The following is a 27,979-nucleotide window of genomic DNA, read 5'->3' on the forward strand; positions in this document are numbered from 1 at the left end:
AATGGTCTCCACTTCTATGGGGCATGGCAATTCTCTGGTCGGGATGTTGAAGTCTTGTATGGTCTGCACATCAATAAAATTGGTTGAAGCTCCGGAATCCACGATGGCCTCTAGCTTGACCTGGTGCTCTGGGCTGACGTGCATGATTACGGGTAAGTAGTAAAAGGCTTGCCTGGCATCCTCGGAATGAGCCCTCCTTAATTGATTGATGGTCTCCCTGCTGAGCTCTGTGGAGGGAGACGATGGAGTTTCCCTGGTTGGAAGCAGAGGCGGAGATGGTTCCTGTTTCAGCTGCTTGCCTTGGGGGTCTTACTGAAGTTGCTTGGCCTCTCGCTGGGCAAGCTCTCACCATGTGCCCCTGGGCTCCGCAGTAGAAACAAAGGGCTCTCTCTCTCCTTCTCTGCCTCTCAGTCTCGGAAATCAGTCTCCTGCTTGCCCCAATCTGCATTGGTTCCTCTTGTGCTGAGTGAGTGGATGCTACGGAGAGAGCTGGAAATCCTGGAAACGCTCTGAGTGTCCTGTTTCTCCCTGGCTGCACCTGCCTGAGCTCTTCTAGCCTGGCATCTATGACCACCGATAACTGATATAAGGCTTCTAGGGTAGCTGGTGTTCCCTGGCACACTAATTCATTCTTAATTTCCTCATCCAGCCCCTGTTTGAATTGGTCTTTTAATGCACTCTCATTCCAGTCCAGATCTCCTGCTAACAACTTGAAATCAGCAATGTAGATTCCCACCCTCTTGTTACCTTGCTTGAGCTTCCGAATCTCCCGGCTGGCCGTGGCCTCTCTGATTGGGTCATCAAAGTGTGCTCGGAACCCTGCCAAAAAGTTCTGGTAGTCGTTGAGAATTGGGTCGTTGTTCTCCACCATGGGAATAGCCCATTTGGCTGCTGGTCCCTTTAGCAGGTTTAGGATGAAGGTGACTCTGGTTCTGTCTGTGGGAAACTCTGCCGGTCTGCTGTCGAAAAACATAGTGCACTGTGTGAGAAATGTTCTCAACTGTCCTGCTTCTCCTCCAAACTTCTCTCGTAGACTGCCCTGGGATCTCAAGACTACTGGCGGAGTTTCTGCTGCTGCTGCTGCTGGTGCCGGTTGTGGGTTAATCGGAACTGGTTGTTGTAACTGCTGTAGCATGGCAGCTTGTAATGTGTTGATCTGGAGATCTACTTGTTGTTGGTATTGTTGCAGGGCTGCTGCCAATTGTTGGATGGCAAGCCGCATTTCTTGGTTTTCTGAAGACATTTCCAACGTCTCTCCTTAATTTCTTGTTCCTCCCTCTTTTGATGGGAGTAGGAGTTTGTTAGGATTGATGTCCTAACAGCCAGGAAACACGCTGAGACAAGGAACTGGTCTCTAATGTTTTATTGCTAGTACATAACAGGAATCCTAACAAACTGAAGAAGCGTGGGAAAAACCCAGACATATAAACTCCAAAGGTTAAGGCGGTCCCGATCTGTGTCTCTTTGAATGGCTGACCAATTCCTCAGTGCTACGCATGCACTTAACAGTCTGGATGGGAGCCCCCTGCTCGCCATCCTTACTCATGACAGAAAGCTTCTTTTAGGGTGAAAGGTGAAAGGTCCCCTATGCAAGCAACAAGTCATGTCTGACCCTTTGGAGGGACGCTGTTTTTGCGATGTTTTTTTCGCAGACTATAGTGGGGTGGTTTGCCATTGCCTTCCCCAGCAAGCTGGGCACTCATTTTACCAACCTCAGAAGGATGGAAGGCTGAGTCAACCTGAGCCGGCTACCTGAGAATCCAGCTTCTGCTGGGATCGAACTCAGGTTGTGGGGAGAGTTTCGGTTGCAATACTGCCACCTACCGCTCTGCACCACACGAGTCTCTCTCTCTTAGGGTACATATACTATGGTGATTTAGAAATGGGGTGCCCGGTCTTAGTGTCCCTTTAAGGCTACAGCACGGCTTGGAAATGGTGACATCGTAGCCTCCCAACAACTTTTACTAGTCGAGCGCAAATGCTGTTTGGATCTCCTGGCTGCAAGCCACCGTTTTGGAGGACAGATGGAATGATTCTGAGTGTTTTACTTTCCCAGAAAAACACTCCTGGGCTTCAGGAAAAACCTGCCTGAGCCTGAAAAAACTGCTGCGTTGTCAGTTCTGCCCGTGGAGCCTGCAGGCACAGCTGTTCAGTCCGTCATGTCCCCAATGGAAGTCCAGTCTTTCAGTATATTTTAAGGAGTAAGAGTGGAAGCAAATACAATTCATCCCTTGCTAAAAGTCAGACATTTTGCACCTGGAAGACCTGAAGTAGGTCCTGGCCTAGGGCTCCAAAGCTTAGGGGGTGCCAATGCCACCCTTCCTTTTGAATCATTCTAAAAATCAAATCTTTGCAACAGTGGAGGTGGTACCATCAGTCAATGTGGCAATGGGGCACCATATATCTTGAGCCAGCAATGAGGAGACCTGTTTTGTTCTCCCTGGTCACTCCACAAGGGAACAGGGCAAGCAAGTAGGAGTTTGGCAGGGTTTTTCAGAGAAATGTGGAAGCAGAGGAAAGACATGCTAAATCCTCCTGGAATGGCTAGAAGCAAAATTGTTCACCACTACCACCAGCTTGAATTGGACTCAGGAAATGTTTGTGGAGGGAGTACAGCACTAAGAAGCCTCCTAGAGTAGGGGTCCCCAACCTCTGGGCCGCGGACCAGTACTGGTCTGTGACCTGTTAGGAACCGGGCTGCAAAGCAGGAAGTGAGTGGTGGGCGAGCAAGCGAATTTACAGCCTGAATATTTACAGCCACTCCCCATCGCTCGCCTTACCACCTGAGCTCCACCTCCTGTCAGAGAAAGCAAGCCCATTGGCTGCTATCTCCAAACGGCATGAAGGAAAAAGAATAAAAGGTTGGGAAAAAGAGGACGCACTTGAATCATCCCAAAACCATCCTCACCCCCTCCCGGTCCATGGAAAAATTGTCTTCCATGAAACTGGTCCCTGGTGCCAAAAAGGTTGGGAACCGCTGTCCTAGAGGACAGAAGAAAAGCAAGCAAAGGGAGTGAAGAGATGGAGAACTGTGACATAAAAACCTAAGCTCAACAAGAATAGCTCTTTCACCTCGCTGTTAATGATGATTCTGGACCCCTGGATGAAGAACAGCTGCCACAAGCCTGGGGAACTAAAGAAGAGAAGTCTACAGATGGATGAAGCTCTAGCTGAAGCTCCAGCAGTCTATCAGGAGAAGTGTGCTGCCTTCCTGAGGCTGGCATTCAGGGTATGACAGACCAGCTCAATTGACTGGAACAGGGTATCATGTCTTCAGCAAAACTTTTGATGAAGTCTCCCATGAGACCCACATAGAGATGAGCTGGACTATGCTACCATTAGATGCATACAGACCTGAGTATACAACATTTCATGAAAAGCTGGAGATAAGTGTCAAATGGCATACCACAGTTCTAAGGCCTGTGCTGTTCAATGTATGTATAAATGAGGGGTTGGAAAATATTATCAATTTTTGCAGACACCTTAAAGGACATTATCAAGATTCACAAAGTTTTTGAGAAGCTGGAACAATGGGCAGAAACCAACAAAGCAAATTCCAACAGAAACACATAAACAAAGTCCTTTATTGGATAAGAGCAACATAGGAAATCATTATAGAATTGGGGAGAACTATACTGGACATGCAAAAAGGATCTACATGTCTTGGTGGATCTCAAGCTGAACACGAGCCAAAAGTGTGATGCAACTGCAAAAAAAGTAAATGCAATCCCAAAATGCATCAAGAGAAGTATAGTGTCAAGATCAAGAAAGGCCTTTTTTTAAAAATTTATTTTCTATCCCACCTTTATTATTTTTATAAATAACTCAAGGTGGCAAACATAATACTCCCTTCTCCTCCTATTTTCCCCACAACAACTACCCTGTGAGGTGAGTTGGGCTGAGACAGAGGGACTGGCCCAAGGTCACCCAGCCGGCTTTCAGGCTTAAGGTGGGACTAGAACTCTCAGTCTCCTGGTTTCTAGCCCATTGCCTTAACCACTAGACCAAACTGGCTCTCTATTGTTCCTCTCTATTCTGTGTTGGTCAGACCCCACTCAGAAAATTGTGTCCAGTATTAGGCACCACATTTTAGGAAGGACATTTACATACTGGAGCATGTACAGACGAGAAATCATGATAAGGGGCTTAGAAGGAAAAGCCTGCCAAAGGGATGGCTTTAATGGCATTCTTAAAGGAATGGCTGGAGGCACTGTGCATATTTACGCTGGAGAGGAGAAGGGTGCAGAGAGACATAGTAACTGTTTTCAGATACCTGAAGAGCTATCATGTAGGTGACAGGGCAGAATTGCTCAGAGTTGTTCCAGAACAGGACAATAAACAGTGCATTTAGTTAACAAGGAAGCAGATTTTGGTTGGACATCAGGAAATATTTTCCAGTGGTAAGAACTTTTCAGAAACAGATGGTTTCGGGAGGTGTTTAAACAGAAGTTAGATGACCATCCGTCGGGGACACTGTAGTACAGTATTAGAGTCCCGTCCTGGGCAGGGAGTTGGACTACATGATCCCTGGAATCCATTCAAGGCTTTATATTACTTAAATTACTTGTTGATTTTAATTAAAAAATCTCTTGGTATCTATTACACTTTTATCCCACACTTCTTCTGAAGCACTGAGGATAACACGGTGTGCCTCCACTCCTTTTTAAACCTCATACAATTTTGGAATAGGGCATGCCGAGAGATAATCCTCCCAACCCTCAGAGAATATTCTGTGGTACAAGGATGTGACCAGCGATGACTCTTTCATTCCACACAAAGGCTGCCTCTTCAGCCTTCATACCAACTGCTCAGCTGCAGTGATCATCTGATTCAGATGTTTACAGAGGACATAGCCTTAGGCAAGTGATCACAAGGCTCAAAGTGCTAAAAATTAGCTGGGACTGTTCACTACTAGGAGGAGAGGAGGTTTCTGGGTACACAAATGATTTGCATACTGGCACCTTGAAAATGCAGCAGGGTGAGGAGAGTCACTTCCCTGAGTCATGCTGCTGTTGCCTGAACACAGGATGTTGCAGTTGGCCTCCTCCCGCTTCTCCTGCAGGTCCATCCTTCTTTCCACCACTTAGCACCCCTCCACAGCCTTCTGAATCAGAGGAGCAGAGTGTGTGCCACATATATGTCACTCCAGTCACACTGATTTACCTCTAGCTACATCTGTATGAAAAACAGATGTAGACAGATGGTGGCTGCAGAGCAGCAATAGTGAAACACCTTTACATGTTATAAAAATCAACCTGCAGATTATTTATTCTACGTTCCAAAACTTGCAAATCCCTGGAAGTTTGTAAGGTTATAATGACTAATTTAAAATAAGAAACTCATGGCTAGGTTACATTTTTATTAGGACCAATTACGATAATGCAAGACAGAGTGGAAGGTTTGGTATCTCTGTCATTTTGACTGGTCCTAATAAAACCCTATCGTTTTTGGATTTTTTCCTACAACACAACCATCTCGTTAAGGGGGAGAACAATAAAATCTTGCGGGCCTAGTCATACCTAGTCATAAGGTAGTCATAACACAACCCATCCGACAGCATTACACAACTATGGGGGGAAAGTCGGGGAGGGGGAACACAAATTGAACATGTTGACATCTAGACCTCAAACAATTCAGTGAATGACGCAGAATAATTGTGCCATAAAAGTCTCATAGGGCAATATCCTTGCAAATTATTTTTATATAAGGCATCATAGATTAGACACATGCAATGTTATTCTAGACTGGCTGGTATGCTCATTGAGAGATGTTTGAAGAATGTGTTCCTTTGCCTTTGAAGTCAAAGTTAAATACAAATGAATGAATACAGCCTTAATTACAGGACATGCAAAAGAAGTAAAATGACCTTTTTTGGTGCTTGGAAAAGCAGGCGAGCCTCAGCACATCAGGTATCGATGTGGCCAAGCAGTTGCCATTGCAGCAGCACCTCCCACTAGGGAACAGTGACATTGGTGGACTCCTACATTTGTGAGTGAACAGCTTTTCCATCTTTTTCTTCTTTAAAAAAGCAAAAGAGCACCCAAGCCCTGTGAGCAAGTGAACTGCTGCTGCTTTTTTATCTGGGCAGCCAAGGGAGGACAGGTGCTTTCTGCTTCTGTCAGAGAAAAAACAGGTGGAAAAAGGCCTGCTCCCCCTTAGCAGCAGATGGCTACCTCCATCTTCTACACCCAAGTGCAGAAGGTGCATGAAGGATGCATGTTGCTGAGGGACCCGTGGAGTCACTGACTCTAGCCTAAACTAACCAACAGATGTCCAGTTTTGCCAAATGCAGTCACAATCCTACATGATCATGGTTGCAACTGTGAATAAATTCTAATGAAGGAAATTCAAGTTATTTTTTAGTAAGTGTGTAAACCGTGGGGGGGGGGAGAGAGGGGTGCTTATATACCGTGAAGAGCTTTTATATGGAAAGGGGGATCGCCACTTCCACTACAGAGGGCAGCATACAAATAGAGTTGGCCTAAGAGGGGCTTAGAGTTGGCCTAAGGGGCTTTACTTCTGGCAACCAATTACCAAGGAAGACAGCACTGACTGCTAGAGGCCCACCTTCTGGTAGGTGGTCATGTGCACATCAGAACAGGCGATCGGGCTGGTGGGCCGCAGGGAGTGGAGTTTTTCAGGAATGGCTTCCCAGCTCTGTTCCCACTGAGACTGCCAAGCTTTAAAGCAGATCCTATAAACTGAGCAATTCAGACTGCTCTTTAATTGAGCTAGGAAGATCGTAGCATATCATTTGGCTTCAAGTATTAATTTGATATTATTAACTTATTTATAACTACTTTATATTTTAATAGTATTATGTTTAGAAGGGCATACCTCGGAAGGCATTTTATAAAACGATTAAACTTCCTGATTCGGTCCCATGTAGAATTGCACTCTTAATCGGATCCAACATTTTCTCACTACCTTCTCCTACCATTCTTATGAAACAGAGAATGATTTGTAAAGTTTAAAAAACAACAACAGAGAGCAATCTCATTTAATCTTGCCTTTCCATCCGCAAAGGTGTAACTTGGATTCGTCACTGACGGCAGTGGAAGCTTCCATTGATCATCTGAGAAGGAGCTGTCTGCGTGACGACTTCAGATATGTCGCCTTTTGTCTCTCCCCCCCCCCTCCCCTTGAAATGGTGCAGTCTGTGAAGCAGGCGGAGGCAGATGCTGATTTTACCCAAAGTGACGTCACAACGCCTGTCTTGGGCAGTGCGTGTGTTTATTGTGTATCCTTGATCAGCTGGTCTAGAAGCAAGCGAATCGCCCCGAAAGTCGCAGTTGCCGACAGCTGCGTTTTCTCATCGCGATCGTTAAGAGCAGTGAAACGGTCGATTAAGGAGGAAGGCACAGAAGACGACACTGCACTATCTACCCAAGCCATGAAGTTCCAGTACAAGGAAGACCATCCTTTCGAGTACAGAAAAAAAGAAGGGGAGAAAATCCGAAAGAAATACCCAGACCGGGTGCCTGTGAGTAGGGAGGCATACGAATCGCACCTTTGTTGATAGAGTGCGTTGAGCTTTGAGCTAGCCTAGATGCGCCTTCTTGCTTATTATTTAGTAGTCTGATTTTTTTTTCAGAGGATAGGATCGCCTCTTGATCCTTTCAGCCTGTTAATATTGTAATATTGTAGGTGAGGGGGGGACGGACATACTGTATATATCCCCCGCCCCATCGTGCCTATTTCATGCCTCTTGTTTTTTTTTATGTTTTGTTGTCCTATATGCTGCTTGAGTTCTGAGTAGGAGTTCATTTCCCTCATTCCAGTACCTTCCCCACTAAACATGAAGGCAGAAGGACCACTCTAGTGTTAACATTATAACAAAGCAAGTTTTAAACTTCTGAAAGCGTTCATTTGCTGAGATGAATCATAGTCTTATTTTTGACTTTGATCCTGGCATACTTTTGTTTCAGAGAAGCAGAGAAGTAGACTATGGCCTACTCTTTTGATATGAGGGAGGGACTACAAGAAAGCAACCTCATGGTTGCTCCATTTTCTGATTTTGTTTTGCTCTTCATCCTCCCCATCTTTCTCAGAGACTACCAAGGAATGTCTGCTTCCCAGTTTTGAAAGGCACTGCTTATCTTTAATATTGTACTCAACTGTGCTTGTTTACAATACTGTATACTTTTGCACTAAAAAGGAAAGAATGATTTGGCAGGCTTGTATTTTGCGTTGCTACGTGGCAGTAAATTGCACTGAGATCAATGGGGCTAACTTCCAAATAAAGCTATTCATAAGCCAGCATTCCCCCTCCCACTAATGCAGCATGATTCAAGATGTCTTAGGTCAAGATGGCGAGTATTTGACCATACAGTCACCAGGAGTCAAGCCCAACCAGTATCACCTGATTAACTAGGAAGCTTTCAGTTGGAATTTAATTATAACGTGTATCTTGTTCTTGCTTGATAATATCACATGATTTTATAAAGATGGTTTCTTATTCAACCTTGTAACATTCTTTTACAAAAAAATATGAGTTTTAATTGATGAATGGTGAACTAAGGTAAAGAGCTAGTATTAATCTATTCCAGCACTGTCAAAAACTCTTCATGTTGTGATTTACCAGTATTATTTTCAGCATCTTGAGGTTTACCCTTCTTTGGGAGCTTAGTCTGATACTGCTGTTGGCCAGTACCTTGTTACAGTCCTTTTTTTGCCAAGCCTTGTTAGTAACAGTAGGGCCTATATATCGAAATCGATTGATTGAAGGATAGCATTCTGACACTCACTGATCCAACTGAATAGTTTATTGGATTTTAATGTGTATATTGTGACCATCCTGGAATGTTTTTTTAATGAAGGTGAGAGAGAGAATTGTTTTTATACATTCATAACATTATTAGGTTGTTTTTTGGCAAAATATTTATGTCATTAGATCAGTTTTTCAAACTTAATGATAAATACCTTTAATTAATTGTAGAAATGTGGGTGACACCTCCATCTTTACTGCAGGCACACAGCTGGGTTTTCCTGATCTTTTGAATTTTTTCAGACTTTTTTTCCTACTAAATCATAAAAATACTGACAGTGTCAGCATTCTCCAGATTTCTGCTGTTCCCAAGCACCATCTTAGCTAAGAATTTTCTTGTGGAAGAGAAGAATCCTATGTTTGGACCGGATGAACTGCAATACTATATAAGTGTGGTACTCGGGTTAATAAGCAACAGTATGTCAACTTAAGGTACAGGTCCCATGGTGGAATTTTTCAAATGAAGTATATTGAATGCCAAGACCAGGAAAACTAATAATACAGCAGGAAACAATTTTGAGACTGTAAAAGTGAGGTATGTGGAGATGAGGGCTTAAAGAATAGGGGGTTGTCAAGGGAACAGGCTGATGCTTGAATAGGAGAGCAGTGGGATAGCAGGGACTTTGCAGCTATTTATTCCACCATATCATTCTGTAATAGGAAGAATGACAGATGGAGGTCAACTGTGAATTTGTTGCCTTACGTATAATGTTTAAGGCTGTCTGTAGCTAGAAGGGAAATGGCCTGATGCCGCTGACTATTTCCTCTTCAGAAAAGCCTAATGGGGCACGTAATTTGCATTGCGGATTCAATTTCAGTACACTGTATTCAGGTGCTAGGTTAAGAATCCTTAGAGAATCTATCCTTCCAGAAGAGGTGAGACTTGCTAGGTCATCAAGATGACTATGTGAGATTTGGCCAAAGCATCTTTTCCTTTAATTTTGGGTACTTAAGATTCATCCTTGAAAACTAAATTCATTGGCAGAAGATACAATCATATTTTTTTTTATTCAGCTGTATTTTAAAAAAGCAAAACCAAGCATAATGTTGGAATTAAAACATTACTTAACCTACTTCTTATATCTATACATTCTGACTTCAGAGTCTCATGCAATGGATGACTTGGGCCCTTAACTTCAGAAGAAGGAGATACTGAGAAGTATTTTATTCTGCCTCTGCCACAGAAATTGTTTGGGTAGGACGACTTTTTCTAGAAAGGGAGCCTAGCAAATGACAGATAGCACTAGCCACTAGAACCATTATTGCTCTCATTGGGCCTCTTAGAGCCCAATTTTCTGTTAACCCCTCAGTCAGTTGTACTGCATGCATTTATCTGTGCACCACTGCAGGCATATAGCTTTGTCTTCTTCACAGTTGACTGATTGATTGATTTATACACCTCAACATTTCTTCTGTCAGTTATTCCTCTTTTTGTATTTCTCCACATGCAGATCTGTCCATCTGCCCTTCTCTTCATTCTGATTAGGATCTGTTACTGTCCTTTTCCCTTCTACCATGCAGAATATAGTGGTAACATCATGCAACACTTTCTTGTAATGTGTCTGTGGCTGGTTGCAGAAGCTTACCTAATGAGCTCTACAGGTTGACCAGAGGTCTGTTCAGTCCAGCTTTATTTTTAGAGAAGGCCATGAGCAGGAGAGGAGTTGTGGTAGCATTCTTCCTACTTATGTTCATATGTCAGTGGTATGCAAAGGCATGCTATCTCCATGCTATGGTAGAAGCAGTATAGAGCCACTGATGATGGAGACTGCAGTTAGCAGTCATAGCTTGAGGCTGTTGAAGGCTTTATTAATTGGCTCTTGAAAGCCATCCAGTTTGGTGGTTATCCCCACATTCTGAAGAAACAGACTCCAGACTCTTGTTTGGAATGTAGCAAATGGTAGGAAAGACTCAAGAATTTGTTGCTGGATGGAAATTACTGTATTGGAAATTCTTCAGATGGTTACTCTGTCATGTGATTATTTGTTTCTACTTTGCAGAATGGATAGGGAATTCTGGAAAGGACAAGGGAAAGACAATGTAATCAAGGGTTTTGAGATGTTTTTTCTCTCTGCTTAAGAAAGGTTCCAGTAGAAGAGAATATCTGTAGCTCAGGGTTGTGGAGTTCTTGGTGCTCTCTGAGCTTGGTTGTTTGGTTGTAGACATTTCATTTCCCAACTGGGTAACATCATCAGTGCATGTGAGTGTGGGGTTTGCTGCCTATTTATATATAATAGCTTGCCCTGCCAGTTTTGGTGGGGGTGTTTCCACAAAAACACAAACAACCAATCTAAGAAAGGTTGTCTAAATTCACCTTCTCTAAGCACACTCCTAGTTTGAGAGACTGCTTCCATCCTAAGTTGGCATTATGGAACTCAGAAAAACTTGAGGGAGTGCCTGTCTCCATTTGTTTCTGCCGATCTGGTGAGGTCAGCTAGAGTAGGCATGCTCCAGGTCCTGTTAAGCAATGTCAGTGTCTTGCAGGACCCAAGAAGCATGCCTTCTTGGCTATTGCCGCTGACCTTTGGCATGACCTTGGACCTTGGAGTTCTGTACTGTTCCCACCTTACTGATTTTTCACAAATTGTTAAAAACCTGGTTATTCTCCCAGGACTTGGGTTAGGATGGTGGTCAAGCCCATTGGGAGCTGTGTTCATTTCATTTCATTTCTTTTGGTTTTTTGGTATCCTTTTAGTCTTTTGTGTTATGGGGTTGGTTCTTCTGGTAAGTTGTATTCCCTTTTCTTTGAGATATATTGTTTTCTTTTTTATTTTTTTTTAACTGTAAGCTGCACAGAGTTGTGGAAAAGAGCAGCCTTGAAAGTGAAATATTAAATTAAATTTAAAAGATAACAGATGTGGATTAAACAGCATTATGACCTATAATATATAGCTGTACTCTATATGTATGGATCATAGTATAGTTTTTAAAACTCATCTATGTAGGACACCCCCACTCCAAATATGAAATTGCATCTGGTCTGTGCTTTTAATAGGCTGCTGACACTTAAAACATTACATGTTATACAGTATATATATATGGACTAGAAGACAGTGAATGAAATCTGTTGCTTCTAGTATGCTTATTTTTAGCTCTATCATTTTCAGATTTGTTCTGGGGAATTCCAAGGTTTTGTGGGAGTTTATCAGGGTTCTTTATAGTAGTATATGTATTCCCTCAGTTCATCTTTCCCTGCTAATTTACCAGTGCTATCAAAAATAAGGGTGTGCTAGGGCTCACTCTTGATTCATAACAGAAGATTGTGACACCTTAAAAGTTTTAGCAATAATTTGTGAACAGGGCATATATCCTTGAATGCCTCACTCATAACTTTGCTGAATCCTCAACAGCTTGCAGGATTTATATGGAGGGTATATGGAATCCTTCAGGAGATTAATTGATTTGGGAAAGTCTTGTGAATGTAAAAGATTTGAGAACTGTTACCATTATTGGTGATAAAACTGGTAGAACTACGTTCATGTAAGTGATAGGATGATTAACGATTATTCAACAAAGAATAATCATGCTAATATTAATTAGGGTATATAGACATATAACAACAAAATAAATTATATATTAGGGCCTTTCATAAAATATATGTATATAATATATAATTTTTGTTGTTTGATTGCTTTCTCTTTTTTCTTATTGCTATTTTTCTCTATGTTCTGCTTCATAAATACATACATGCATACCTACATACATAAATAAATAAGATTCAGATAGCCACCAGACGGCAGCAAAGAATTCCTTCAAAGAGCTGCCATTTAGTGGCAGTCTGAATTTTTGCAATAGAAATCTGGTAGCTCTAATTTGGTAGAACTGATGAGTCTCAGTAAAGACAAAAGCAGTTGTATAGCACCTCTTCCTAGTCAGTAGCAATGATAACTTCTGTAAAATCTATATACCGCCCCCTCCATTAAAGGAGAGGCCTTGAGGCCTCCAAAATGAGCCCCAGTCACACAAGAACAGTAAGACCTCCAGTCTGTGAGTATATAAAGAGGGAGATCCATTCTAGCATCTGGTAGCCTTACATTAAGATGATGATGGTTCAGGATGTGAACGAGGGGACACCGAACAGTTTTTTCCCCAAATGACTTTGATAGCTAAAAGTGGGTTCCTAACTTGAACGCATGGGACACTGCTGTAGAAAGTTATAAAGGCCAAAAATAAAAAATTTGTGTTGACCAGGAGAGCTGTGGTGCAACATCTAGATATCTAAAGAAACATACAAAGTGACATGTGCAGTTCGGCTGCTATCACACAGTAATTTTAATCAAGATTCCTTTTAGAATTGTGTGGGAGATATTTTGGGGTCCGTGTGTATAACACTTTTTTTAATCAAAGAAATCTGTTGGTTTATCTGTAGACTGATACATAGGTGATCAGGAATTGAGTACAGATAAGATGTTCATCATAGACCCGAAACGTTTTCAGTTCCCCCACAATGTCAATAATAAGCATATGAGGTCAAAGATTAAAGTCCTGTCAACATAAAACATCCACAGAAGCTTTTAGTTTAGAAATTTTGAAAGCTTTCTGTTAACTTACAACTTGTTTCCATAGACATTTTTTTAATTTGTTCAGCATTTGACTATTAATACATATGTACAAGCATTTCACTGAAAAAGATTAAAGAAAAAAAAATAATTCAAGGTCAAAACAATTTTTAGATCCAGCCAATAAGCAATTGGTAGCAATTGTTTTTACTAGCCAGCTGTAAAATATAATTCTTCCCTGATGCTTTCCCAAAATGGACATCGGCTTTGTGGGAGTAAATTATGTACTAATACTTGGCCTTTATCTAAATTAATGAATATACCTGTATATAGTATTTCTAAAAAAATGTTTATTTCTAATTTAAATCACTTCATGACCTTTGACTTTTTTCTTTTAAATATTAGAGTAATATTTTTCATATGTATCTATCTGAGAAAAAAACAAATGAGGGAGCAGAGAGATAATGGGAGAGACTTGAATGTTTTTACAACATTATGGTAAGAAGTCCCACATTTGTTTTATAAGAGCAGTGGATAATATAGCCACTTTAAGGGAAGTTTGTTTATTTTTTTCTTCCTTTCTCTCTAGGTTATAGTGGAGAAGGCACCCAAAGCTAGAGTACCTGATCTGGACAAGAGGAAGTACCTTGTCCCATCAGATCTCACAGGTAAGTATATCTTGTTCCATACATTTTATCTATATTACCTGCTAAATAGTAGTTGGACTAATTTCAATTCCAGTCTCAGCAGCTTACTGGGTGACTGAGACAATCACTCTTTCTCTTAGCTCAGCCAAACTCATAAGGGGTTGTTGTCAAATAAAATTGGGGGAAGAAATATTCTGTATGTTGCCTTGAATCCCCTCAAGAAAAGCAAGATATACAGTAAATCTAACAAATAAATAGAATGAATAAATACACAAAAATGTTTTTAATAAGCAATATATAGATAAATATCAAATAGAATGTGACATTCCCCTCTCAATGTCTCATTGGCTTTGAGTAAATATTTAATATTTCTTTATCTTTACAGCATAGGAGGAAAAAATCTGCTTAATGCATCTTCATTTAAATAAGAGAATAATAAAATAAGGGAAGGGAGAGGAAGAACTTCTTAACTTCTTGAATAAATAAATTATAATAAATTGTGACCACTTTAGTGATAAATTTGTTAAGGTCTGTTTGCTAGTCATCCATTGAAAACTAGTACAAGGCCAGTCTGCTGGTTCTGTTTTGGAGAAGTATAATGACTTTTGTAAGGCATTGAAGACTAGGTAGTTCCCTTGGGCATTTGGGCAAAGAAGTTAAGCAAGTCCTGCTGGTTGGTTTCTCTGGCTTTTGTCTTGTTATTGATTGTAAATATGGAATGACTTTTAGCCCTTAGGGTATGTGTTATACTGATTGTTTTGAGTTGTTTATTTTTATTAATTGTGTTGCTGTGTCTTTTTGGTTTTAATCTTTTGTTCACCACCCAGAGTCACTGTTGTGAGATAGGCAGCCTTATAAATTGAATGAATGAATGAATAAATCATTAAATAATCAGTGAGAAACTAGTCCTGAATTTCAACATGGACCATTTTTGACACTGTTCTTATTGGCAGCAGTTTGGAAATAATTACCTTCTGCCAGAATGTGTGTTTTGTTTTTACAGTACTTCCAAGTCTAGTCAGTGGCCTTGGATTTCTAAAGCAGTCCTTCATCAAAGTACCAATAATGGCTGACCCTACTTAGTCTTTGAGATCAACTCTTGAAAACCAAGGAAAATATGAAGTTTGGATTAATGATGATTTTTTAAAATATTTTTTCTAAAAATTTTACAATAACTCTAAGTACAATTAAATTGTATTCCTGGATTGGGAGGCTCTGCTCACAGTCACTCATGCCCTGGTCATCTCCTGAATGGACTACTGTAATGTGGTCTACATGGGGCTGCCCTTAAAGAGTATCCGGAAGCTTCAGCTGGTGCAAAATGCAGCGGCGCAGGCAGTTATGGGTGCTTCAAGATCGGCATATGTTACACCTTTGCTGTGCGAGCTGCATTGGTTGCCAGTTTGCTTCCAGGTCCAATTCAAAGTGCAGGTTATAACCTTTACAGCCCTATGTGGCATGGGACTGGGATATTTGAGGGATTGCCTCTCCCCAGTTGCATCTACCCATCCCATCAAGTCCAGCAGGAGAGGCATGTTGCAGGTCCTGTCGGCCAGCGAGTTTCACCAGGCGGGACCTAGGAAGAAAGCCTTTTCTGCCATGGCCCCCACCCTGTGGAACATCATTCCCCCCGAGGTAAAGCTGGCCCCAACCTTGTTGGCCTTCTGGAAGGACCTTAAAGCATGGTTCTGTCAACTAGCTTGGAGATCCCATGACAGAGCAGAGCCTGCTAAATAGTTGTATGACAGTTAACGGAATGCACTCTCTGTATTTTTTGCTGTCATTTAGTTTTTTTACTTGTTTTTACAGTACTTATTTTTACTTGTTTTTCTTTTTAATTTAAATTGGTAGTTTTAATGGTTTTTTAAATATTTTATTATTTGGAACATCTTTCCCCCTGAGGTGAGGCAGGCCCCATCACTCCTGACCTTTAGGAAGGCCCTGAAGACTTGGCTCTGCCGTCTCGCTTGGGGCGGGAAGGTGGGTAGCCATTCTTGGGGGTGGCTTGCGCCTTAGAGCCCCTCCCATCGGATTGGCATCTTAGAGCCACTTGGATTTTATATTTATCTACATTGTATTTTATATTGGTAAATTGTTTATTTATTGGATTTTAATGTTATTGTTGTGGTTTAAATTTTATTGTAAGCCGCCCAGAGTCCCTCTAGGGGGAGATGGGCTGTAACAAAATTTGAATAATAAATAAATAAATAGATAAATAAGGTATGTTGTTCCTAGTCACTGTGTGAGATGGACAGCTATACAGATGTGATTAAATAAATACATAAATAAATAGGTTAAAAAGGGAGACAAGAATAACAATTCATGAAACGAAACATTAATATTTCTTTAATATTCCTCCCACACATTAATATATATCTGGCATAAAACAATTATGCTTCCTCTGGTTAGCATTAAGATATAAAATCAGACTATATATTTGAGAAGGCTTTAAATTTAGCTTGACCAGTATGCAAATGAGTGTAGGTCAATTTCTCTGCTATGGCAACATGCCAGACATTTTGATACCAGAGCTCTAACATCATAGTTTTATCCTTCCATGTTTAGCTATGGACATTCTAGCAGCAGTCAACAAAAATACCACTAAGTTTTTAGACTAAATATTTGTATTAGATCTTAATATATTTAGCAAAGCAAGTTGTAGGCACATATTAATTCTTTGATTTACAACTTTACCAATCACCAGAAACACCTCAGCCCAGAAGGAAAAAACATGGGGACATGGAACAAATGCAAATATGTTCCCTTTTCCTCACAAATGGTTTCCATTTCCGTATTTTATTCCATTCTTTATTCTTAATTTCTTACTGGAAATTTGGTTTCCAAGCCATTTGCAAACCAATTAGAGGCTGGTATGCTTGTTCTGTGATGATAATATATAATTTAGAGATGAGTCTTTTAGATGAATCTGAAAAATTCAGTACCACTGCTTCAAAGTTTGTCTAAGGTCTGTTTGCTTGAGCTTTGATTTCTGAATTAACAAGAAAAGATCTAAACCGTAAATGAAGTAGCTAAGCACATTTTGAAGAAGTTAACTCGTTAATTATCAACTCGATCAGTAAGATTACCAGAATGATAGAAATCCTTCAGTCTGTATAATTTTTGATTGATCTTTGGTTTATAAAATATAATGATGGATATAGGGAATTTAGGATGGCTAAAAATAGAAATAAGAAGAGAACAAGGAAGTTTTAGCCATTTCACCCATATTTTAAAATTAGCACTCCAAAAAGGATTATCATTGACTTTAAACCTTTTAATGGTATCTGGTAGGAAGAAGGAGTTTATAATATCTCCACAATATATCTCTCGGGCCTCCATTTCTACTGATATTTTGGTTTCCACCTCTGCTAATAACCATATGATGTTTCATAAGTGGAAAGCTTCACAATAAAAAGATAAATGTGGAATTCCAAACCTACCCTGAGATGGGACTAAAAGAAAAACATAGAGCCATATATGCGTTTAGAGATGCTAGCGGCAGTAGAATAACTAGTGGGCAAGAAGTTTGTAATTCTTTTGTTAATTTTTATTTTACATGAATAATAAGGAAATTAGTAGCTATTTGAGGAGCTATGACACCTTACCCCTTTCTCAAAAGAAGAGTTAAACAAAGTCATCTCAAATTTGAGGAGACATATATCGCCTGGCCCAGATGGCCTTACAGCCCTGTTATAAAAGAAACTGGGAGATACTGTAATTCCAGAATTAGTGACTCTTTTTAACTCTGTCTTAAGGGGGAGTTCAATTCTAGAATCTAGACTGGGGGTCGGCAAAGCTTTTCTGTAAAGGGCCAAATAATAATTATTTTAAGTTTTGTAGGCCAACAGGTAAAATTTAGGATATTATGCAGGTACCAAGAGAGAAAACAAATCTTCACAAATGTTTATTGATGAAATTGCCTCCCTCCAGCCCCACCACAGCGCCTTATTTGACTTGGTGAGAACTGTGAAGTGGTGAAAGCCAGACCAGGTTGAAGGCTTGGCAGTGCCACCCTTCCTCCACCTCTGCAGGCGTGGCTGGCAGGTCTTGCAGGCCAAGGAGTGCGGGACCCATTAGACAGTGCTGGCTCACTAGCAGGGAGGAGGCTGCTCATAGGCCACTGCCCAGGGTGCCCTGCCCCCAGCCCCACTCCAGGAGCTCGGCTGAGGCTTGGACCTGGTGATCTGCTGCCCACCTGTCCATCCTTAGCTTCTGGGCCATACCAAAAACAGGTGATGGGCCGGATTTGGCCCATGGGCCAGTTTGCTGACCCCCTGTTCTAGACTGACCCTGTGTCCTGTCCCAGGCCAAACATGCACAAACACAAGTGGAATGGTTGCAGGTTGTGCTGATAGTCTTTTTTAAAAAGTGCCAGAGCAGCAGCTGATGAGCATAAATGCACACATAAGCGGGAAAGACATTCCAAAAGTCAAGCAAGCTTGCCTTGTTAGAGTCCCAAGGTTTCAAGTCCACAGTAGCAGGCAGAAGAGTAGTCAGTGTGAGGTCTGAGGGTCAAAGCATCACAGAAGGTTCATCAGCCACTCTGGGATCCAGAGTCAGAATCAAGGGATCCAGAAGTCAAGTTTTGAGGCACACGGAGTCTGGGTTACTGAACAGCAGTTTCCAGCAGAGAGGCTTGGGTTTGCTGCTCTGCTTAAGGAGAGCCAGTGTTGGTGTTGCTTATTACAGGAGACCACAGCTCCTTTCCTGTGAGGAGCCTTGCAGAATAGAGTGCCTTTGCTCTCTTCTCTTTGTGGGCAGCTCAGATCCCTCATTTTCGATGGCAGCTGCTCCTGTTGATCAAAGGGTGGCCCCACCTCAACTGCCTGCAATTTCTCAGGTGGTGATTTATCTGGTATTTCTGGAGCAGGCTGCTCATTGTCCTTTTCCTCTTCTGTGTCTGAGCTCCCCATGACACCCTGCTTCTTAAGCCATAAAGATAAGGAACTGGTAGAATCTTATTGTCCTACACCTTTGCTTAATCAAGGTTTAAAGATTTTTCAGCTTGTTTGGCAAAAAGACTAAATTCCTTCCCCAGGTACTATCTAAATACTGACCAAGCTAGATTTATTAAAGGCAGACAGATTGCAGATCCAACTCGCTATATTCAAAATTGCCTGCACTATAGTAGACACACTGAAACTCCCTTAGCAATTCTTACCTTAGATATTTTTAAAGCCTTTGATCGACTGCAATGACTCTACTTGATTATGTTGGTGGAACATCTTCAAATGGAATCTAGATTAATTAACATTCTTAAACAGGTATATGGTAAATTCTTTGCTAAAATCTTTATAAATCTATGCAATACTGAACCATTTGCATCACTAGGGGCACAAAACAGGGACACCCATTATCTCCCTTATTTGTACTTGCCACTCTAGCCCAAGCTATTAAACATGACCAGCTTGTCAGGGGGCTCCTAATCAACAAAACTGAACATATAATCAGTCTCTATGCAGATGACATGGCCCTAATATTAGCACACTCTATTCACGAAGTTCCTAAGTTACCAGAGGAATTGGCAAAATTCTCAAAATCTGACTTGTTATGTTCTAGAGTTGAGCCAAAACTTCAATCAGAAACCTTTAAAACCAGGGTCAAAAAGTTGAGAAAGGCTGATCTATACACTCCATATAGATTTGCCAGTATATACAAATAGTTCTTCAGAACAATTCTGACTGAACTGTGATTTTCCCAATAGTTCTGCCTGCTCTCAGGAGTGATTGGGTGGGGGCTTCTGAACTGTGCAAACTGAGCCTAAAAAGGGGTTTTACGTGTGTTTCAGACAATGCTATAGGACAGCCTGAAGGCACTATCATAAGGATATTCATAGAAAAAGTACCTCTGAATCTGCAGGGTCAAATATTGGGAGTGTTAACAGAACTGTATGTTAGCTTGCACTGGCTCTTAGTAAATTACTAAATTATTCATTTAATTTATGAGTAATTTACTCATTTAGTAAATTAATATATTGACCTTCAAATATATTCTTTGGTACTAGGCATTTAAAAAAAAAAAAATCAGTATAAGAAGAATTAAATATCAAATAAAAAAGCATACCAGCAGAAAAAGTAACAAACCCAGAAGGAAATAACCTTAGCTTTTTTGTGGGGAGGGGTGTCTTCAAGTCAGTGTTGACTCCTGGTGACTGCCTGGACCAGTCCCTGCAGTCCCCCAGTTTCTAGCCTGGGTCCTTAACCATTACACCAAACTGGCTCTTAGCTAGTTTTAAGATAGAATTAAAATATCTTCACATAGTATCAGAAAGACATCAGTGTTCTCATTCACCTCATTTCAGACAGAGGAGACAACCAGAGAAACAACTCCAAAGATTTCTGGGGTTGGGGTGGGGGATGATCTATCACTTATCTATATCTGATGCATTTTTTTCTTTGCTACTTCCCACCTCTTCTACCTTTTCTAGTTGGTCAATTCTATTTCTTGATCCGAAAGCGAATCCACTTGAGGCCAGAGGATGCCCTGTTCTTCTTTGTCAACAACACCATTCCTCCTACCAGTGCTACTATGGGTCAGCTGTATGAGGTAAATACTAGCACTCCTTCTTTTCTAATGGTGGAAATGATGAAATACAGCATAGCAAACAATCTTGCTTTGTATTTAATACAATGCTTTTACTACATGAAACTAAATAATTCCACTTGCCCATTGCCCCATTACATCTCCAAGCACTATTTTTTTAACTTTTCTGTTTTTTCTGAGGGACGTCCTAGTACCTATTGCTGGAGGACTCAGTCTCTAATCTACAGATGCATAGCTTGTGCCCCAGAGCCTATTTATGGCACATTACGTGTAAGATTTCTTAATACCCGAAGCCATTGATTTTGCAGTATAAGGTATTCCAGTTCTGTATCCCATATAACTTGTATATGAACCAAATTTATTTTGTAATTTAAAAGAAATGATAAAAATTGGTTAGTATGGTCTCTATGAGGGACGCAGTGGCGCTGCGGGTTAAACCGCTGAGCTGTCGATCGGAAGGTCGGCGGTTCAAAACCGCGTGGCGGGGTGAGCTCCCGTTGCTAGTCCCAGCTCCTGCTCACCTAGCAGTTCGAAAACATGCAAATGTGAGTAGATCAATAGGTACCGCTTCGGCGGGAAGGTAACGGCGTTCCAAGTCGTCATGCTGGCCACATGACCCGGAAGTGTCTACGGACAACGCCGGCTCTAAGGCTTAGAAACGGAGATGAGCACCGCCCCCTAGAGTCGGACACGACTGGACTTTACGTCAAGGGAAACCTTTACCTTTACCTATGGTCTCTATAAAAGCCTTTTCCAGTACAACCAATGCTTCCAAAAATTCAGAAGCTTCCAACTGTGAAACCAGTTTTCCAGCTCTCTCTGTTACCATTTGGTTATTGTAGTTAAGTTACATCCTTTTTGTAATGCTTCAGAGGTTTTAAAGATGTAATTAGTTATTATCTGCTTGAAAGTGTTAATCTGGTTTTGCTAAAATTCTAAAAACAACAGCAGCAAATTTTTCAGGCCATTTTAAAACAGGGATTATTCCACAGTATTGAGAATTCATGTCAGATTTTAATTTTTCCCCCAATAAGATCCAAAAGTGTCTAACCAACTTCAGTGGTGGAAAAAAACACCCACATTCTCACTGTGATTAAATCCAAGAACTTAACAAGTAGTAACTCTCCAGCTGAGACCATAGTGGAGAATAACCAATGTCCTTTTAACTAGCTAACTAAGTTAACAAGCCAACATGTTAAAAATACAAGGAAAGAGGTTCAGGCTAGAGGAACAAATTATCACATGAAGTGGTAAGTTCTGTGCAAAGAGGTCTTCACACCGGGGCTGGATGCCCATCGGTTAGAGATGCTCCTGCACTGAGCAGGTGTTTCGACTAGATGAACTCTACATTATCTTCCATCTTTGTATTATGATTCTAAACTGCAAAATGAAAAAAGGAATATACAAGACAAAATGGATGGACTATACTTTCTAAATGTAGCCAGTATCCAGGAATGAGCCAAAGTTTGCATGATAATAATAATAATACGACTTTTGCTCCCTGATTTCTGGCCTTGGGACATGCTGCTTGGAACTCTTTATGTTTCTTTATAATATCTGAGAGCAACTCTGGATACAGCATGAGATTCCCCCCTCCCCTTATATTCCAGAACTTTTGCATTCCTCACTGTTTCTAATATTTTATCACATTCAAACTTGTGAAGAAATTCACAAGGGTTGAGAGATTGTGAAGACTTACACCTTGAAGTAAATTTCATGAATCCAAACAGTATGATCTGACTGAAATAGCTCCTGAAAGCATGTTACCATGAGATCTACTACAGTTTATGGTCCAAATATGCCTGATCTTGGATCCAGTCCAGAGCTTCTTGGCAAGCCACCAACTTTTGTTTTACTTTGAGCAACTATTGCTGTTATCAATTTCTTATATGTCTTATGCTTAGCGTCTTGCCAAGAATTGCCAAAATACACCCCCAAAATTGGGTTCGGCTTATCCGTGGATGGGCTTATCCACAAGTATATGAGTGTGCACCCCATATATATATACTGTATGTATATATGTATATGTATATACAGTATATAGTATATGCATGTATAACTGTATATTATAAAACATACTCCAAAATCAAAAATAAAAAGGAGGTGGTAAAGGATAAGATAAATATCAATAGATGTTCTGATATTTTCTTCCTGCACCCAAGTGAATCATTTTACACACCCCTGTACACATTGGAGACCACTATTCTCGTTACCTCTGTGCCAATTTTGTTACCTGCAAAATCCAACTTCCTGCAAGTTCCAGCTGAAATCTGAGGTTGAAGTGAGGGATGATGGAAAGTCCCATTCATTTCCAACTTCATGTCCAGCAACTTCTGCCTGTTTTCAAAAGGAGAAAGCCTAACTAGCAGAATGGGAGTTGGGGGGACTGGCTTCCTGTATATGTGTCAAAACCTTTGTGTATCTGCTTGAGGTTGAAAAATATGCTGATTCTCTCTCTGGTTTGTATCTTTAAATCTTTTTTAAACTACGTATTTGAAACAGCTTTTTCTCAGCAGATACTCACCAAATCACTATTTTTATTCATTCTTGAGTCTCTGAATGGTTCAGTCATTTTTTCAGTACTCTCTCATCTCTTTTCAACTCATCTAACCTAACAGAATAGTTTTTCCCTTGGATCATATGAATTCGGAATGTGGTGCAGTTTCTCCAAAATTCATCTCTATTCCATTGTATCTCTATAATTACCATTTTGTGGATCAGAATACACACTCACCATCAGCCTAGGAATTTCTGCTTTCAGTACACTCAAAACAATCTACACGACATCAATTCATGCTTTATGACATTAATTTTACCCCTTTCATAATGAAATTTGACTTCCAAAAATGTATTTATCAGCTCCTTAATAAATACATTTTATTTATCAAGGAGGCAACCTTCATTCAGCCCTTCATTTTTTTCCCTTCCAGTTAGTTTAACAAACTCACAGCATAAGTACTTTTTAAAATTTTGGTTTATTATTTCATGCCCTTTACCTTTTACACCTCTTACATTCCAAGCTGCAATGTCCATATCTCATAGTTTTCTCCAGATTGAACCCTATATATTAGTCTCTACTATCCATCATGATCTTTGTCAATCAAAGCTTCCAGATAATGTTTTTAATAATAGAAGAAAGAAGTAAATTAGGGTAGCTACCAGCTTCAATCATATTCATATCACAGATAGCATTCTCTGCTAAAAATAGCAATAGTTATCAATTTGAGCACATTTTGGCTAATATATGAAAAGTGTAACCAAAGGCCAGTTTTACCCCAAGCATGCTCAAGTTGGGATCTCTAATCTAAAGACTACTTTGTATGCCAATGTACTGTTGATAATTGTTGATCATTTTTTAAAAAAAAGTTATATCCAAGTATATCTTTAAAAAAGCAGTCTTGACTCCACCTCTGATTACTTACGTAGACACATCTGTACTGTTTTCATGGCATGATATGGTAGCGGTTTGCCACTGCCTTCTTCCAGGATGTTTTTTTCTCATTTTCTGGTAATTTCCCTTCCAAGTACAAACTAGATCCAATCTGCTTTAGATCAGCCATGGTTGGCCAGGTGCTTCCACCTACTGGGTTTTTAAGGAACAACAGGATTTCAGTGTGACAAAAGTGTAAGAACAGGACACAGTAGAACATTGAGGGAAACCCCCCTTTCCTCTCTTTTAGCTTGTGTTTCTGGTTGGAAATTTTCCTTGTAGATGTTTTTGCTGCTTCACCAATCTGTTCCTGTTTTCCCTTTTTTAAAAAAATCGATTTTTTTTTAGAAGAAAATTTTAAATTATTGTAAGCATGGGAGTTGTTACATGCCAAGTCTGGCATGCTGTCACCACTTCTATATATTTAGCTGATTGTGATCTGTATTTCTCCCTACCCCCTTTTTTTCTTTTATCAGGATAATCATGAGGAAGATTACTTTCTCTATGTGGCTTACAGTGATGAAAGTGTTTATGGCAAGTGAATCTATGCGTTGCTAGCCTTACAGGTGGATTGGACTGAAAGAGTTGTTGTGGAAGAAATTTGTGTCTGGCAAAAGCAGGAAACGGGAGAAAGAACTGGACAACAAACCATGTATTTCATGTCATCATTTCTTGCACCTTTATTATTAGATAATTGCTATTTTATTCAATCATGAGATAAGAATGAGGGTTTTAAAGCCATCTAGTGGTTGGTGCTTTGTCATATTCCCTCAATTTCCATTGTCATAACTGGCATGTCCACAAGTTTACCACGTGGGAGCAAGTAGAAGACAGGAGTGGGCAAGAAATTACCTAGCAATATAATCAATTCCTTTCCATGCCAGGTCAGCCTGGATTTAATGGCAAGTTATTCAACTTCAACTGGCCTTCCCTTCAACATCCCAAAATTAATGTTCCTTATTTTAATATATTTCTTCTCCTGCCCTATTTACCCAGTAAATGCATGAAAGAGGCATAGCATCAATTACTGTTTCCTAAAATCATTACAATCCCTTGTCCCCTGATTCAGTTCAGATACCATCAGACTGAATCAGTCTAGTTAACAGAATCGTATTAATGCCACTTTATAACAATAAAGGAAATTGTGCACAGTAGTTACCTAGCTAGTTCAATTAAATTTCAGCAAGTACAATATATCTCACACTCTTCTCTCAGAATATAACCAGAATCTGATCCTTGGTATTCAATACTTAATTCAGTTTCACTAACTGCATGAATGTTCTGTGATGTTCTAGGTCCTTGCTTTGTAAGTAGAGGCTATTCCCATCTAGATCATGGTTACAGTAGCTGAAACCTGTGCTGTGTTGTTAATGAAACCCCTTGAAGTTAACTTTTACCCACAGCCTTGCTGAAACATATATTCTGCAACTTCTTTTGAAATAATCCTTTTTATGATAACTATCCTCCATATATTCCTCTATTACTCCTGCTCACCATAGTGTTACTATTAAAAGCCTGGGGAAGATTTTACCCCATTGAGCAAAGCAGTTTCTAAAGCAACTAATAGTTGTATTTCCTCTTCTTGGTACAATTATTCTACAACACAAATAAAAATGTAAAAACAAAAAATTAGGACATTTTATGTTGAGACTTATATTTCTTAGTTTTATGGAAACTTGGAGGGTATTAAGACTGTCTGCGTCTGTGAAATTACGGAAATTGACACTCTGTTAGCCTGTTAGTCTTTTTTCTCCTGCTTTGAAGTATCATTCTAATAATTTTTTGGAATAGCAAAGGAATCTGTGAAATGGACTTTATTAAATTGTATCTAAAGAAGTAATGAAGGGCTGTTTTAGAAGAGTGGCAGAGCTGAGGGAACTTTTAGGATGAAAACTGCAAGAAGGAATGACTAGAATGTGCTATATCAATGACTAAGGTTTCTTTGTTTTGTTCGAAATAAAATAAAACTGGATACCACTTCTGTAGTTGATTCTGTTCTAATGCTAAATTCCTTCCTTTCAGTACAAATTCTACTTTACTTCCATTTGCTTGGTATCTTTATCATTCAGGGAGTCTTCAGGAGTTACATTCTCAATCCTCTCAAGACGAGCTCAAAATTCTTCATATGAGCTAAATCACAATGTGTAAAATGCTCACCTGTATATTGACATCCCCTATGCTGCTGCTAATCATTAAGGAATGTTAATGGGATTTCAATTTACTCGTTTGATACATGTAAAGTACTATGTTTATAAGTTTTAACTGCATTGTGGCATTTTTCATTTTTGCTTAGCTTCCGTTTGTGAAAGGTAGTGCTAATTATTCTTTCTATGTGATTAATTCAAGCCAGCTTTAGATTTTTGTAAGATAAGAGTTCTGTTAGTCAAATAAATACACACTTGAAAATCTGAAACTCAGAGTGGAATGATATTTAATGATACATCTAACTCGGGCTATACATTGAGTATATTAAAGAGCACAAAATAACTTTTTGTATAAGTTTTTTCTACAGCTGTTAGGTTTGGGCCATCAGCACAGATGACTGATTGATTGATTTGATTTATATAGCTGCCCATCTCGCCATAGCAACTCTGAGCAGCTAACAACATATAAAAACACCATACGAAGTGACAACAAAAACTAATCAATAGGTAAAGCTGCCCAGAGTCCCCTTTTTGGGAGAAATGGGCGGTGATAGAAATTTGAAGAATGAATAAATAAATAAAACCTATAATGATAACTGAGGTAAAATCCAATCTAATAAACTAATGACATCCCATGGACTCCATCTAACCTCCTGAGCCCCATTCTCAGGAACACATCCAAATCTTTAAAGCTTTCCAAAAAGCTGGTAGGATCGGGGCCAATCGAATCTCAGGGGGTATGGTGTTCCAAAGAGCAGGGGCTGCAAAAGAAAAGTCCCTCTTTCTGGCTCCCACAAGATGACATTCTTTAATCAATGGGACTATCAGCATGCCTCTCCTGCCAGATCTAATGGGACAGGTAGGAACAATCAGGGAGAGGCAGTCTGGCAAATAATTGACCTAATTCTATGGAGGGGTTTATAGGTGACAATCAACATCTTAAATTGTACCTGGAAGCATCCCGGAAGCCAGCATGGCTCATGGAGCAGAGGTGTAACACGGGTGCACCAAGGTGCACCTGTAACTGCCCATGTTGCTACATTCTGGACCAACTGGAGCTTCCAGACATTTTTCAAGGGCAGCCACATATAGAACATGTTGCAGTAATACCCCTTGGGATGTGACTAAATCATGAGTGACCATTTTTTCTGATCCAGGAAAGGGCCAATTGACTCACAAGATGAAGTTGTGCAAAGGTCGTTTTGGCCACAGGTGCCACGTGTTCCTTGAACAGAAGCTAGGAGTCCAGGAGGACCCCTAAATTGTGTACCAGGTCTGTTTGGGATAGTTCAACACCATCCAGCCCTAAAACCCAAAGCTGCTCAATCTCACTAGGACTATACTGTAATGGTATGTGGGAATGACCTTGGGAGACAGAAGGAAGAGCTGGAGACTGTACAACTGGCATGTAAGAGTTCTCAGCCCACAGAAAGGAGGATGGCATGGGAAATGTTTCAGAAGAGACCCTCCTTAGTTGTTGTTTTTTTGAGAGTGAAAGGAAAGGAGGGGAGAAATACTTTCAGTCTTGCAAGATTCTGTTATTGTAATCTAACAATATAGAGCTAGGACTCCTGGTTGTACTTCTTTTCTGGACTACCTTGCAGGGGTAACAATACTGAAGCCTGTTCTTCTTCATCCAGACCCTCACAGCTTCCAGATGTCAAGATAGAGCCCCCACAGCATCATTTGGTTGGTCCAGGGGAGAGCTGTAAAGTTGGATATCATCAGCATACTGATATCTCTCCCCATTCTGTTGAATAACCTCATCCTGCAATTTCATGTAATGTTAAACAGGAGTAGGGAGTGTGTCAAGCCCTGAGGAACCCCATAGAGAGAGAGCTGTGAGCTATATCTCTTCCCATTATCAACACTGACTGGAACCAACTTGGAGGAAGGAGGGGAACTGGCATAACACCATGCTCCCACTCCCAACCCTCACAGCTAGGCCA

The 27,979-nt window shown here is 40.3% G+C and overlaps 1 protein-coding gene and 1 long non-coding RNA gene across 2 annotated transcripts in view; one reads left to right on the plus strand and one right to left on the minus strand.

The window, feature by feature from the left end:
* Positions 1-7,175: 7,175 nt before the first annotated feature.
* Positions 7,176-26,299, plus strand: GABARAPL1 (GABA type A receptor associated protein like 1). The gene is made up of 4 exons (XM_063294566.1): positions 7,176-7,483; positions 13,856-13,934; positions 20,341-20,459; positions 24,363-26,299. Exons 1-4 carry the CDS (start codon positions 7,394-7,396, stop codon positions 24,426-24,428), a joined length of 354 nt encoding a protein of 117 aa, XP_063150636.1. The 5' UTR covers positions 7,176-7,393; the 3' UTR covers positions 24,429-26,299.
* Positions 20,469-27,979, minus strand: part of LOC134491064 (uncharacterized) — a 32,137-nt gene continuing 24,626 nt past the window's right edge. Inside the window, exons 2-3 of the long non-coding RNA XR_010067277.1 lie at positions 23,879-24,039; positions 20,469-22,793 (exon numbers count right to left, since the gene is read on the minus strand). This is a non-coding gene — a long non-coding RNA (uncharacterized LOC134491064). The remainder of the gene's footprint in view (positions 22,794-23,878; positions 24,040-27,979) is intronic.

Source organism: Candoia aspera, chromosome 2, assembly GCF_035149785.1.
Source record: "Candoia aspera isolate rCanAsp1 chromosome 2, rCanAsp1.hap2, whole genome shotgun sequence".
Classification (NCBI taxonomy): domain Eukaryota; kingdom Metazoa; phylum Chordata; class Lepidosauria; order Squamata; family Boidae; genus Candoia; species Candoia aspera.